At 30.8% G+C, this 14,980-nt stretch overlaps 1 protein-coding gene and 1 long non-coding RNA gene across 15 annotated transcripts in view; one reads left to right on the top strand and one right to left on the bottom strand.

Moving 5' to 3' along the window:
- The window catches only part of LOC105796523 (receptor like protein 21), a 74,755-nt gene that overhangs the window by 2,389 nt on the left and 57,386 nt on the right, over positions 1–14,980 (bottom strand). For 12 of the 14 annotated variants that reach the window (XM_052627940.1, XM_052627939.1, XM_052627938.1 and 9 more), the window contains 3 exons: positions 1,286–1,360; positions 268–366; positions 37–174 (listed from right to left, as the gene is read on the bottom strand). In XM_052627940.1, the coding sequence (XP_052483900.1) occupies positions 37–174; positions 268–366; positions 1,286–1,360 (312 nt within the window). Of the gene's footprint in view, positions 1–36; positions 175–267; positions 367–1,285; positions 1,361–1,779; positions 1,855–2,248; positions 2,411–2,523; positions 2,958–14,980 lie in introns of those variants that run through there. The other 2 variants (XM_012626261.2, XM_052627951.1) reach the window with 2 other exon arrangements.
- Positions 7,052–8,503, top strand: LOC105796531 (uncharacterized). The gene is made up of 2 exons (XR_001134469.2): positions 7,052–7,852; positions 8,135–8,503. It is a non-coding gene; the product is annotated as an uncharacterized LOC105796531 (long non-coding RNA).

Genomic DNA, 14,980 nt, shown 5'->3' on the forward strand with positions numbered 1-14,980 from the left:
AATCAGATAAAGAAAAGGTCGTATAGAAAATTTTACCGTGATCAGGTAAGGAACCAATAAGTGCACACCTATATAGAGACAAAGTTTGAAGAGAAGTGAATACTCCAATGCTTTGCAAAATGTTGATGTTGAGACGAGAATAATCGAGATTTATTTCCTCCAAGTTGCTTAATTCTAATCAATGAAAAGAGGTAGTAGGTGTTAATGAAACGTAAGTTGTTTTGGAATAGAAGAAGTATTAGATGTTAATCAAGAAAAGGTGTTTACCTGATGAGAAAGCCTCTACTAAGTTTTCTAGCGGAATGCTATCGTCGGTGACAATACTTTGGAGACGAAGAACTTTTAACTTTTTCAATCCCTTGTTTTCTGTGAGCGAAAATATTTTGATAAAAATTGTGAAAACTTCAACATGATTGCACTAATTGTTTTTCTTTTCTTTCTAGCATTTTAAGATAAATAATGTGTAAAATAGAATTTTCCTTTATTGAGATCATTATATTACTTTAAATTTATCACCACTAAATAGAAAATTATTATTAAATCAAAGTTTTAAATTTATTATTACTTAAATGTTGTTTATGCTGGGTGATTTTGATGAGAATAATTTATTATATAAAATAAAAGTATATTTCTTAAAGTAAAATAAGAGAAATATTTTAAATTTTTTGAAAGTGTTTATATACATATTACACTTAATCACTCTTTTGAAAATTCTAATTACTCTTTTAAATTTTATGTTAATTTTAAAAAGTATATATAATTTCAACAGAAATATTACTTTAATATTAAAATGAAGAGCTTTTGTGGGTAAAAAAAATTATATGAGTTTATTTAATTACAAAAATAATTTAAGAATTTATTTAAAAAATATGTAGTTGTTTTAGGCTCGATCCTAGGGGTTATTTGAGAGTGCGGTCGCCCAGGGCTGGAAGGGGCCCAATTTTTTTTTCAGATTTTAATATGGGAAAATATTCAGACTAAAATAAATAAATAAATTGCCTAGAGCTTTCAAATTTTCACCATAAATACTTCATCTCCTATGGCTAAAAAATTTTTCAGCTTTTATTGTATTACATTTTATAATATTTTTAAAAAGACTCGTTTAAAGACTTTTTAAGTATATTAACCTATTTTAAAATTCCACATTTTTAAAATGTCTTAATTTTCAAATTAAAGTACAAACACACTATAATCCACAAGCCTTAATTGCCATGTCAACATAAACCACCATTTAGAAGATTGTTTTCATTTTTTAAAAAATAAAAAAAAATTATTTAAATGATACCTTTGTGGACCACAAAGCCTCTCAATTGATTCCCACTCATATCTAGTTTCTGTAAGTTAGTAAATGCATCCAAATCTGGGAAAGAAACAGATAAGCTTCATTAAATCATTCCAAAACATGATTAATATTTTTGTCTATAGAGGCATAATTTGTCAAAAATAATAATTTTACCTTTCATATCTATTAATCCATTCAATTGATTGAAACCTATGCTCAAAGATTTCAGATTTGAAAGCTTGTTTAGAGTTGCAAATACACTGTTATTGAAGAGATTTGCTTCTAAATTAAGCTCTTCTAAATGGGTTAACTCAATTTCTTACCTTCATCTACAAAAGATTTAACGTAATTTCATCAATGAAAAAATGATATAAATTTAATTATGTGTAATAAATTATTTAACTGAACCCTAAATTGTGGGTTAATGGTTCAAGTGTTCGAATTATCATTGTGTAAAAAAACAAACTTAATTAACGGACCAAAATATAAATACATACCTTTGAAGGATTGAAAGTTTACCATTTGATTCCACCTTAAATCCAACGTCTTCAAAATTTTCAAATTATTCAATCCTATATATACTCAAGTTGAACAAATATTTTAATAACTTGGCTGAAGTGAAAAGGGTAAAAGTAAGGAAGTTGAAAAATCCCCAAAAGTGAAAGTACTAATTTGAAACAAATAATTATAAAGGGTCCTACATAAGTAAGGACTTTATGCTTGAAAGCCTTCAAGGAAGGAAAATGTGTGGTTTCCATGGGATCTAATTATAATCCTTGTTTGCTGGATTCCACCTTTTTTATTTGGCCAACAAAAAATAAATAAATAATATAAAAAAATTGTGATTACTAAGGCTTCAACCTTGAAGTTTAAATAGAATTATTCAATCCCAAAAATTGACCAAAAATTTCCCTCAAACAAAACTTAACTTTAAAGTAGAAACAAAACCAGAGAAAGGCAATCTACCTTGAATATGAGGCCACTTTCCTTCTAATAGGTTGTAAGCTAGATTTAAATATTGGAGAGATGAAAATTGGCTCAAAGATAATATAAAGCTATCATTCAGATGATTTTGACTTAAGTCAAGGAACTGCAGATTTCTGAATGTGGATGATAGCTTTTCAAAACCTGCAGAGTTAATAATAACAAGTAATCGCAAAATTAACAGTAAGTTGTGTTGAAAATATGTGTACATAATAGAGTAACTAAAGATGAAATGAAGGGCAAATCAAATATAGAACCTTCATTTTCAACACAACCGGCTATGCCACTCCCTGTCAAATAAAGCCTCTTTAATTCCTTGAAGGGAAGAAACAAAGAGGCATTCAGATACCAATAATCCAAGTATCCGGACCTCATAGAATCAAGAGAGAGTCCAATGAGTCTCCCAGTGGTGGTGTTGCACTCAATCCCTTTCCATTTACAACAATCTGAACCTTTAACCTCGTCCCAGCTGTCGAACTCATTATAGTGATTGAAGAAAGGTTTGAGTTGCAAGAGAGCAACTCTCTCATGCTCCACACAAGCATCAATAGTGCACCACCTGCATCCTTCTAACAGTAGCAGCACACTCATCACTGCCATCCTCATAAACCACAACCATTTGGAGTCCATCATCTCTCTGTTTTTGCTTCTCTCTCAATTGTATGCTACTTCAAACTTCTATTGCATTAGCCTTCATGAAACTTGTTATTTAAAGACAAGGACCTAAGGCTGAAGGCAACCCACTAGTCCACGCTGAAATAGTCCACTGAATGTGACGATATATAGGCCCTACAAAGTGTGGTTGTGGAAATAATCTAAACACCTATCCTCCAAATTAATACTATTCCTTGAGAAATTATTAAAGGTCAATTTCTGGTTTTAGTCCCTACGCAAAATTCATTTTGAAGGTTTAGTTTTTATATAATTTAAGATCAAATTTTTATAATTAAATTATCATTTACGTCTGCTTTAAAATTATGAAAAAAATATTTTAAAAATATAACGAACTCCAGCTACAGCTTCAAAATATGATGAAGATGTTTTAGTAGAATAAATCGCAGAATCCGCCATCTTTGACTTTTGTTTTCTTATTGTGAGAATATCTTAACATTATAACTTTTGAATATATTTTGTTATTTCAGTTATTAATTTAGATCATATACAAATTTCTTTCGTGATAGTCTCATTTAGATTTGAAGTTTGTTGTTGGATTTGAAGTTACAGGAAAATATGTTGAAAATTTGGGTTTAATATTAAATAAAATGGGTTGGTAAAATCTATTAATGTTAGTGGCGTTTTCCCACAAATGCCACTATAGAACATGATCTTTAGCTGCGCTTTTACTACAAACATTGCTAAAAAACATGATTTTTTGTGGTACTTCTAGCTATAAATGCCACAACATGCTTGACTCTTTTATAGTGTTTTTCCAAATGAACGCCGCAAATTTTAGCGGCGCTATCTAAAGCGACTTTTTACTGGCACTTATCAAAGCGCCGCAATCTGTTTTAGCGGCACTTATAAGCACCGCCATAGGGCCAAAAAAACACCGCTAAAAACCTATTTTGCTGTAGTGATTTACGCATTTATAAGCCTACAAAATAATCACGGATTCAATTTTAGAGTCCGTTATCAGCCCCTAATCGGGACATCAAATTGACCAAAAAGGGCCCACATGACCTACCTGTTCAACTTGTGTAATTGCACACGCCTAAGTGCTCCACACGGCCTGGCACACGGCCAACTACACATCAATGTGGTGCACATGAACTTGTGACGCAGAGTAGCTTTGAAAATTGTAACCTCCCAAACCCGGCCTAGATGTTATGACTAGATTGAGAAGGCTACAATAGCCACCGAAATGGCTAAGCTAACTTACGTTACTTTTGAAGACCTTAAATAAACTCATTTTAGAGAAAACCGTAGTTGTACTTTGAGTTAGCTTAAAAGCATTCATTCATTAGGTCGTGTATACTTAGGATTCATTTTATTGTTGATAGTGTTGTTTTACAAAAATAGTTTGCTTATCGCTCTTCTTTTAAAAAAAACTCGATGGTAAACTAATGTGCGGAAAAACCATTTTTCAAGTCATTTTGGAAACTTAGTTGCCTTAACGATTTGTTTTTCAGAAACAATTCCTTTTTAATGCAGCGGAAACTAGGGAACAATATCAAATTTTACTTAAGCTCGATATCATGCATTATTCAGTTATTATGCTTGAGTAATCCATGCATGCAAAAATCCCAAAAGAAAAGTTACTAAGCCACAAACCACAAGTCATTAAAAATTACAAACCAAAACTAATAGAATCTGATTAATACTTTTTAAAAATAGTCCGAGGTCCAAGGTGATTCTTCGAATGCCAAGTCCGATCCTAATTTTGAGGTTTACACATTCATTTGACATACTCAGCACGTCCTCAATAATCACATACTTTTAGTAAATGAAAACAATGTTCCAAACTTTCAAATTACCATTGTGTTGGTATTAATCAATATCGTTCAATTTCGCATACTTTATGAATTTTGATTATGCATAAATAGCACCCTATACAACATATATGTATATAATATATGCCAAGAAAATTTAGAAATACAATAAATCAACCTAAATGAAATCATTCATCATCATTTTCAAGATTTTAAATTATATTTTCTCATTCCCATTGTCAGTGTATTTCAACTTGTAAACAAAGATGATGGCTACTATAAATGGAATCATTGATATATCATGATATTTGAATTTGACAACTATTTTATACATTTTATTACCAAAAGTAAGGGTATTAATTTTTAATGTTTAATTGTGGTTTAGAGTTAATTTATTTAAAGTTAATTGTTAATATTATTAAATTCAAATTTTCGTAATTGTATTAATAGAATAAATTTAGTGTTAAAAGTGAGTTTATTCAATTTTATATTTAATTTGTTAAATGTAATCTAATGATTTTTTGTGCTCTAGTGTTGATTTAATTAAAGTTAATTATTAATATTATTAGGTAACTATGAGTTCTCATCAAATTAATCCTAAAATTCAAATTAAATGCTAAAAAATTAACATTATTACTTTTAAATATCAAAATGTATAAATTTTATTAAATATAGATACTAAATCAAACAAAAATTATAAATTTTGAGTCGTTGCAAATTTTTCCAACATTTTTGGGGTCTTGAATTTGATATGCAAAAAGTTGGTGGGAATTTTAAGTCAGCAAATCCTTTAAAAGGGCAATGACATAATTAATTGCATTACTTTAATGGTTGAATTTTCATAGCTAATATGTATGCAAAAAGTTGGTGTGAATTTTAAGTCAGCAAATCCTTTAAAAGGACAATGACATAATTAATTGCATTACTTTTCAAAGATCGACTACTGACTTTGGTGAACTTATTTATAGAAGGTTAAATTCTGCTGTTGGTCACTGTACTTTACGAAAGTTGTGAATTTAGTCTCTAAACTTCAATTTGATCAATTTTAGTCTCTATACCTTTTGAATTTTGAAATTTTAGTTCTAACCCAAACAGTAGCAGTTATCAATTTGATTAAATTCTATTACTATCGATTTAGTCCAAACTTTCTGAATTTTGAAATTTTAGTCTTGATGCAAATGACAATCACTGGTCTATTAATTGGATTTTTAGTAAATAATATGTGAAAATAACAAGTTTGTTGACACCATTTTTTTGATAAAAATGGGGTCGACTTAGATTTTGAAAATAAAAACGAAAATGGGAGTCGCCACCGATCCTTTTTGATAAGGTGTGATCGGGTCACCTCAAAAAGTGATTGTTTTTAATAAGCGATTTGATTTTATTAAAACAACGATTTTAGTCCACGAAATTTAAAAAAATGGGTTCGGGAGTCGGTTACGTTCAAGGAAGGATTAGCACCCTCGTAACGCCCAAAATTGGTACCTAGTTGATTAATTAATATCTTAATGTCGAGAATTGAAAACTCGAAAAGAATTTAAAATACAATCATTCCTTTTTATTAATGTTAAATTTATAAACGATGCTTGGATAAATCGAGGTGGATGCTAAAGACCTTCTTGTCTCAGAGTAAATAAAATGTCAATCCAGTACGTTAGGACACAACATTTTAAATCCTCGAGAACAAGCTTATCTTTTTATTTTCAAAACTCGTGCATTTAAATTTCAAAAGGATATTCGATTATTTGGATCAAAGGAGATAAATCGAAACCCAGTGAGTTAGGGCACGATCATTCAAATTTCCCAAATACAGAATATCACTTTTATTATTTTTTTAGGAAAATCCTCATCTCGGGAAAACAACATGTCATATCCAATGCGTTAGGACACAACGTATTAGAACCCAATACGTTAGGGCTCAATCTTCTCGAAGATCCAAAATACCGAGTATTACCCTTATTTTCAAAATTTTCTCTTTATTACGAATTTGAGTAAAAATTGTAAATGACAGAATAACAATTATGATAATGTAAATAAATAAATAAATGAATAGAATGAAAAAAAGTAAAAAAGACATATATGTATGTGCATATATATATATATAAATTATAAAAATATATATGATATTATAAAATGTATGCATGTATATATATTAAAAGTATATGTATATGTGTATTTCGAAAGTATAAAGTATATAAGATATATATATGTATATGTTTATAAATTATAAAATATAAAACATATAAGTACGTATATATATATAAATGAATCATGAAATGCACGTGTATATATGTATATATTAGAAAATGTATGAATATATAACAAAATTTGGAATTAAGGATGTAAATGAGTGAATAATAATAACAATGAATTAAAATACAAAATCAATGATGCCATACAATAGTATTAATAATATCAAAATAATTAATTTAATGATAAAATAACTAAAACAACAAATAGAGGATTAAATTAGAAACTAAACTAAAATTTGGGGTCAAATAAAAATAACTTAAAGAGGGTGACTCGGGACTAAAACAAAATGCGCTGAAGGAGCAAGGGACTTCCAGGGAAATATTCCCTAGTCCTGAAACGCAGCACTTCAGCAAGGATTAAAATGAAATCAGAAAAAAATTTATGGGCCAAAATGAAAGAAACAAAAGGGACAAATTGCACTGAACTATAAAAGAGGAGGGGCTGAACGCGCAAATAGCCCCTCCAGGCATAACACGCGGATCCTGACCGCATTCGGGTCGGGTCTCGGATCGGCTCCTGGGTTTTATGCCAAACGGTGCTGTTTTGGCCATGGATGCTAAGGTCCAAAACGTCGCCGTTTTTAAACTATATAAACACTCAAAAAATCAACAAAAAAAAAATTCATCCCTTATTTTTTTCAAAAAAACTGAGAGTCTCCCTAACTCTCTCTCAACCCCCATCCCTCATATTCGGCCGACGACCTTCTTAGGCCTCCGTCGCGCCACCTCGTAGCCGGAGGTCGGCGCCGGAAATGAAAGGCCATTAAACCCCTTTTGTGGAGTCCTTGAGAGCCAGGCTCTCTCAACCCGCGAGGAGTGAAACAAAAGGGGGACCCTCGACCTTGGCAGACCCGACTCAACGATGGAGGAGAGAGCCTCTGGCGGCACAGTCACGGCCAACTCCAGTGAGTCACCCTTCCCTTTTTGTCCTTTCTTTTAGTACTAGTTTTAAAATCAGATTTTTTAAAAAAATGATAAATAAAATAAGTAAATAATTCAAAAAAAAAGAATCGGAGAAGACAGCAACCTTTGTTTCTATTTCTGAAATTCGTAAAAAAATGACAGACGAAGAATACAATGTTAAGATTTTGGCCTTTATAGCCGATTTAAAAACCCCTAAATTTTTATTTTTTGTCGTTTTGTTGTTTGGCCTGTTCTGCTGTTGCGTGTGGTTTACTGCCTTGCAGGTGTCAGAGGCTGACGGTCGGTGATAGGCGAGTAACGGCCTGCGTGAGGAGTGGCAGAGGAGGCAGAACATGCGGCGCTGGGCATTGGGCAGAGGCGTGCGGCGCTTTGGGGTTTGCTCTTGGCTGAAATTGTTTAAGTTGTGGGGCAGTCGAGCCACTAGGGTTTTTTTTTATTGGGACGTTTGGGCCATTGTAATTTTGGGTTTAAGTTTGCTGTAAATGGACTGGAATAGTTTTTATTTTTTAGGCCCGGGCCAAAATTGGGCCTTACAAAGTCGATATGACATTACACAAATGATAATATGTTTGTCACACCAAATTTTAGAGATAGCAGAACTTAATGAATTTAACAAATATCGTTTACGGTGATTGAAATCTTAAAATTTGAAAAGTACAATAACTAAAATATCAAATTAACTTATAGGGATTAAATCCACAACTTCAATAAAATACAGGAATTAATGGTAGAATTTAACCTTTATATAATAATTTCCTTGGTGAAAAAAACGCACATTATCATTTCCTTGAATGAACTTCAATTTGTCCATTGAGATATAATCGGAGGGAGTGGAATATATATAAGATAATATTTGATGTATTCGGTAAATGGAGAATATTAAATAGAGTGAGCAAGCCATTCGCCTCACGGAACACATTAACGAAAGACACAAGCTTAATACAGTCACTAAATCCATCAATTTCATTAACAACCTGCTAATAATTCAAGACAATTGTTGGGTCCGGATGGATTATATTTTAAAATTTTCTTTCAAAATACAGAAGTTCCTTTGACAAAAATGAAAATATTATTTAATTATAGGGTTAGTAATTAGTACACTGATAATCTACTTAATGCTATTGATTTTTTTTTAATATTATACAACACCTTTATAAAACACGTGTCAACCCTCCGACTCGCTTATGAAATTTAAAAACTTCAATGACAATGTACCAACTATTATTCTTAATTATTATACTATTCATGATTTAAGGACAAAGATCAAATACAATATTTGCTTAAAATCTCTAATATATATATATATATATATATATATATATATACATTTGCTCACTTATTGTGATGTAATATAGCACCATCCAGCTAACCCTAGCTTTCTAGCAAGTAGTCGGAGGAAATTATTGAGAAAATATCATTAAATATATCAACAATAATTGCACTAACTTTCCGATGTTAACTACTGACCTTTGCGTCAACCTTGAGCTTATATAGGCCCCCTACAATAATTTAGGCTATGGAAATAATCTTACAATTAATGCCTGAGAAATAATTATAGATCAATTTATAGTTTTAATCCCTATAATTACTCAATTGAATTAAAAATTTTGTTATTCTTATTTAATTTAATTTGATATATTCTGTTCCTCTTATTAATGTTAATGTTTAGAGTCCCCGCTTGTACATTGGTGATTAGGTCTCTCACCATTAAATTATTCTCTTAAGAACCTAACCTGCAAATTCATAACATAAAAAATTTACAGTCAAATGTAATCACACAAATGACATTCCTCACTTAAACAGATTAAGTCGTTGCAAATATCTAAACATAATCAAAGTCGTCGTTATGGCCCCAAGAGAAGGCACGTTAACTTGTCTCTCTCACACATAGGATGAAATTAGTCTAAACCTAACCTTGGTAGAGCCGACCATGTCGGGCAGACCACCCTACATAAATCTGATTATTTTATCATAGTTTATTCATCACTGAAGGAAGTATGCAAAATTAGGCATACCATTTATCCTCACCTCTCTCGCTGACAAAAGATTCATGTTAAGTATATTCACCCTACATAAATTATCAAGAGGAATCACAGATTTAAGGACCGTGGAAAAGAATTCCAGAACCAGTTATATACAAGCAGGGCCTATGACATCCCCACTAATTCTCAATCATATAAAATAATATATAATTAATTCGTCTGGAATGTTTAAGGCATGGTGGTGAATATATCATGAGCGATGTTGCTGAGTTTCTTCTGAAGAATTGGCTAGCTATTAGTGTCTAAAGGATCTTTAGTTATATGGGGCTTATGTTTCGGTTGCTTGAACAATTGCTTTTCAGAGGGCAGAATAGTAGAGGGGGGTTTTGGGGGTCTGGTGGTATGGAGTTATGATGTTATCAATATGAGATTTTGGTGATTTGTACTTGATAAAGGGACACTTTTCGTGAGGGATTGCTACATTTTGCAGATTATAACATTGTTTACAAGTGCTTAAAATGTGTAATAATTTGATCGAGAGAAAAAATGACCAAAACAAATGTTCTCAGCATTTTTGCTTCATTTAGAACTTGTAATTAATTTTTTTATCAGAGAAGTTGTAATTAATTGGATTTGGAATGAATTGATAATATCCTTACTATTTCACCTTTTTTATATGTTTGGCGTGTGAGTATGATACAGATTGAACTGGTTTTAAAGTAGAAATAAAACGATAACAAACCAAAACATTCTGGTTTTCAAAATTTTGAATCCAAATCAATCGAATTAGTTTAATTATAATTGAATGTTTTATGTGTTATGATGATGAAGGAAGTTGATGAGGTGACTTGCTTCATCTTTCAAAATATGAGGTTCGTTTGAAGTTCTCTTTGACACATCTTTACTATTGTTTTTTAATAACAAATGAAAAGTCAATTTAAAAAACAAAAATCCAAACCAATGAATTTCTTTTATACATATAAGATAAGCTTACTGCAAAGCTCTTGTTTTTCAAAATAAAATTTTGTTTTTGTTTTATTAATTTTGTATGAATCAAATGAAGTTTAATTTTTTTAAGGGTAAATTAAACCAACAGTAACTCAACTTTGATGCAGCTGACAAAATAGTTGATTTGGTTTCAATTCAGTCACTCAACTTTCAAAAAATAACAAATCAGTCACTAACGTTACCAAAAAGTGACAAATCAATCACCCATTAACATTTTCCGTTACAGACCTAACGGGACAGGTGACATGGCTAGTTAACTTGCCACGTTGACATGGCAATGCATTTAAAATTGGTCTAATTAAGAATTTGGTCATTGTACATTATGAAAACATAAAAATTATTTCAATTGAGTATCAATATTAAATCTTGTCCATTGACCCAAAAATCATCATTTCAACAAATTGTATGTAAGAAATTAGTGAAAATCAACAATTCAGTAATTTATATCAAAATTGAGGACTAGCTTTTCATTTTTTTGTAAATTACATGGATGACATTCACAATTAGACCTAAATAGTGACAAATTACAAATTTAAACCCTAAATACCTTTGTTCAGAGGATCCGTAGCCAACAGAATCAATAAAACCGATGGAGATGAAACTCATGCATTTGGCGTGAAGATGAAACTGGACAGAGTAGAACTCGCATTGTTCGTCACCGTTGCAGGTGTCACAGTCACACGAGAATCGCATCGACATGGCGCGTCGGCTAGTGAGAGGGATTAGATCAAGTCGATGGGCAATGAACTTGTCGTTGACGACGGAAGAGTTAACTTCAATTTTGACGAGGTCGATGGCTATGTTGGGAACCTCGGCTATCATGACACGATGGAGGGCATTGGCCATGGAGGCGTTGGTGTCATGGCAGCATAGTTGTCTTTGAGTTCTCGGATTTTGACCCTTGGGAATCGCTAGTATGAAGCTCCTTCCATTTTCTCTTCTTCTCCATTTCTTCTCTTCTTCTTCTTCTTCTTCTTCTTCTACTGCCCAAGGCTCTTAAATGGGGTTGTTTAAATGACAGCTAGCCTACCGTTAAATGTCATGTCACTTTTCTGTTACAAACGTAACGGAAAATGGTTAAAAAGATTGATTTGTTATTTTTCAAAAATTAAGTGATTGAATTGGAACTAGAGTGACTGTTTTGTCAATTGCATCAAAGTTGAGTGATTGTTGTTGCAATTTACCCCTTTTTTTTTAATAGAGATAAGCTTTGTGGTGGAAATTTGTTAGGAAAGGATGATTGTAGGAATGGTCCACAAAATTAATTGCATTCCCTTTTCTTGATGAATTCTTATCTTTGGGTCAACTCTTAGCTTAAATACACTGCTAAATTTATTTTAGGTTGTACAATATAAATGGAGCAATTGATGTCAGGAGATAAGTTGGAAGTACAATTAAATTTTTTCATAAGAGGAGATGGGATGAGAAGATTTGAACCCAACAATTATTGGAATTTAGATTATAAAATTGGCGTGAAATCATGAATTTAGATTATAAAATTCTTTCCATTTTAATAATCATTTTAGAACTAGTTTGGTTTCCAATCTATATTTTGTGTTGTGTTTTGTTTATGTCAAATTTTAAAGTAAAACTTTGAAAGTTAAAATACATTCTAAGTCCCTATACACTTTGTACTTTTAGAATTTAGTTCTCCTAGTTTTTATTTTTATGAATTTAGTCTTTCTATTTTTGGTTTTCAAAATTCAAGTCCCCAATTATTTTCACTGTTAAAATTCTTCTATTAAACTCACTAGTGTCACCTTTTGAAATTACCAAAAAAAATCATTTTGTAGTCATGTAATAATAAAGAATAACGTTAAAAATAATGATGTGGATTTTATTTAAAATACTCATCCAAACCGATCATGATAAAATGACTTTTTTTTGTTGGAATAGTGTTTTTAAGAAAATTGACGTCAATATTTTGATTGGAATAGTTTACAATGTTAATTATTTAGACTAACTAATGACATTACAAAATAAAATAATGAAATTATGCCAAAAATTAAGGAATATAAATTAAATCTCAAGTTTTAACATAATATAGGGGCTAATACTAAAATTTGACCATTAATTTCCATGTAATATAAAATAAAAATAAAAAAGTTGTGTGAAGCAGCCCAAGCTTATGACAGAAAAAAAAAAACACGGCCCAAAGCTAAGGTTACGTGTTAGAAAGGGAATGTCATGATAGGGGTGAGTATTCGATCAAGTCGAGTTAAATTGAGTCAAAAAAGTTTAAGTTAGTCGAGTTTACGAATCCTATTTTAGTAACCGAACTCAATTTGAATTTTTTTTCTGAATCATATTGAGTCAAAAAGTTTCGAGTCAAGTTGAGTCGAGCTAAAGAATCCTATTATTTATACTCAAAACTTATATTTACATGGACCGATTATTTAACTAGTAGATGAAGTACAAGATTATTTAACTACATAAACAATATAATGGTTTTGCCTTTTAACTTAATGAGTAAATATTTATCAAAACGATATAGTTTTGTCTTTTAATTTAATAGTTTTGACTTTTAACTTTGGAAAAGATAAATTCAGATTTTCAGATAACTCGAATTGTGTAATTCATATTCAAGTTGAATATAAAAACTTAATTTTTTTATTCGGGTTGATCCGAATAACTTGATTAACTCAAATAACTCGAACTATTTAATTCAAAATTTAAAATTTTTATCAAAATTTTCAGATCAAATCGAATTTTGCTCACCCCTAGTATTGGACATTATTTTTATATACGGGTGTATATATATGTGTGCGTGTGTGTGTTTGATGTGATTTCCTTGTGAGTTCCATCTATTTTTAGAAGTTTTTCCACGTAAAATATGTGTATTTAATATTTTCAATTCTTTTATTATTCTACTTGCTCGTTGCAAATACGTTTGATTCACAACATTTTAACCTAAACTTAATTGTAAATGATAAGAGATATTTTACGATTAAATAAAAAATTTAAACCACTAAACCATTACCCTAATATGTCAAAACACATGCATTTTTAATTTCAAAATTTATGAATTCCGAAGTAAAGAGCATACGATATTTATATTAATGTAAGAAATGTAGGCTTGCTAAGTTTCGCAAAATCATATTACACTTTTAATTGAATATAATGGTGGGATGATTCAATTATTAAAAACTAAGTTCGGGCAAAAATGTAAAAATAATCTAAAATTAATTGAATTATTATAATAAATTTATATAACTTATGGAGTGAACCAAATCATGACATAATATCAAAAATAATTAAGACATGTCATATTACAAATAATAAAAACTCAACTTTATAAGCATATCAAAATTTATTATCATGGCGTATAATATGTTATGAAAAAAGAAAAAAGAAAAAAGAAAAAAGAAAAAGAAGAGAGACAATCGCTTCATCATGAGATATAAGCCCTTGAAACCAAAAGTTAGTTGAAGCTGTTAGGATCGACTCAATTAAGCAACAAGTAACAAAAAATAGTGGAGTAAATTGAGAAATTGAACACACAAATTTAACGTGGAAAACCCCTCCAAAGAGGATAAAAACCACGGGCAAAAATAATTTTACTATAATGACAAAAGAATGAAGAGTACAAAAGATGGAGATAAAAAGCTAAACCCCAAAAAACCCCAAAAACAAAGAACCCTCAAAACGTAAACACAATGTAACGCCCCAGAATTTTTATTTTTGTTCTTGCAAAGGTATAACACAATTGTGTATCTACTTTAGTGGTTAAGTGTTTTGGGTGTATGAGAGGTCTCAAGTTCAAGCCAAGACTTGGCGAAATTTTGGTATTTTTATGAATAAGCTCTATCTTTGGTCAGTAGGCTTTTAAGTAAGAGTCGACAAATAATTAAAAGAATGAGCTTGTTCGTTTGGTGGATAAGTGGAGTGTTGGTGTGAAGGAGGTTTTGTGTTCAATTCTCTATGGTGGCATGGAGATAGTATTTTTGCTCCAATTTTGGCTAAGAGTTGTGTTTGGGCAAAATTCTGAGTAGTTGTGTTTTAGTGGGTTAATAGGGAGTGATTTTTGGAAATAATGGGGGAGAGGTTATCAGAAAATAATCTGATTGTCTTTTTATTGCATAAAAAAAGTAGAGTTTCGGTTTTCTCTCCAATTACCCA

This window comes from Gossypium raimondii, chromosome 3 (assembly GCF_025698545.1).
Source record: "Gossypium raimondii isolate GPD5lz chromosome 3, ASM2569854v1, whole genome shotgun sequence".
NCBI classification, from domain to species: domain Eukaryota; kingdom Viridiplantae; phylum Streptophyta; class Magnoliopsida; order Malvales; family Malvaceae; genus Gossypium; species Gossypium raimondii.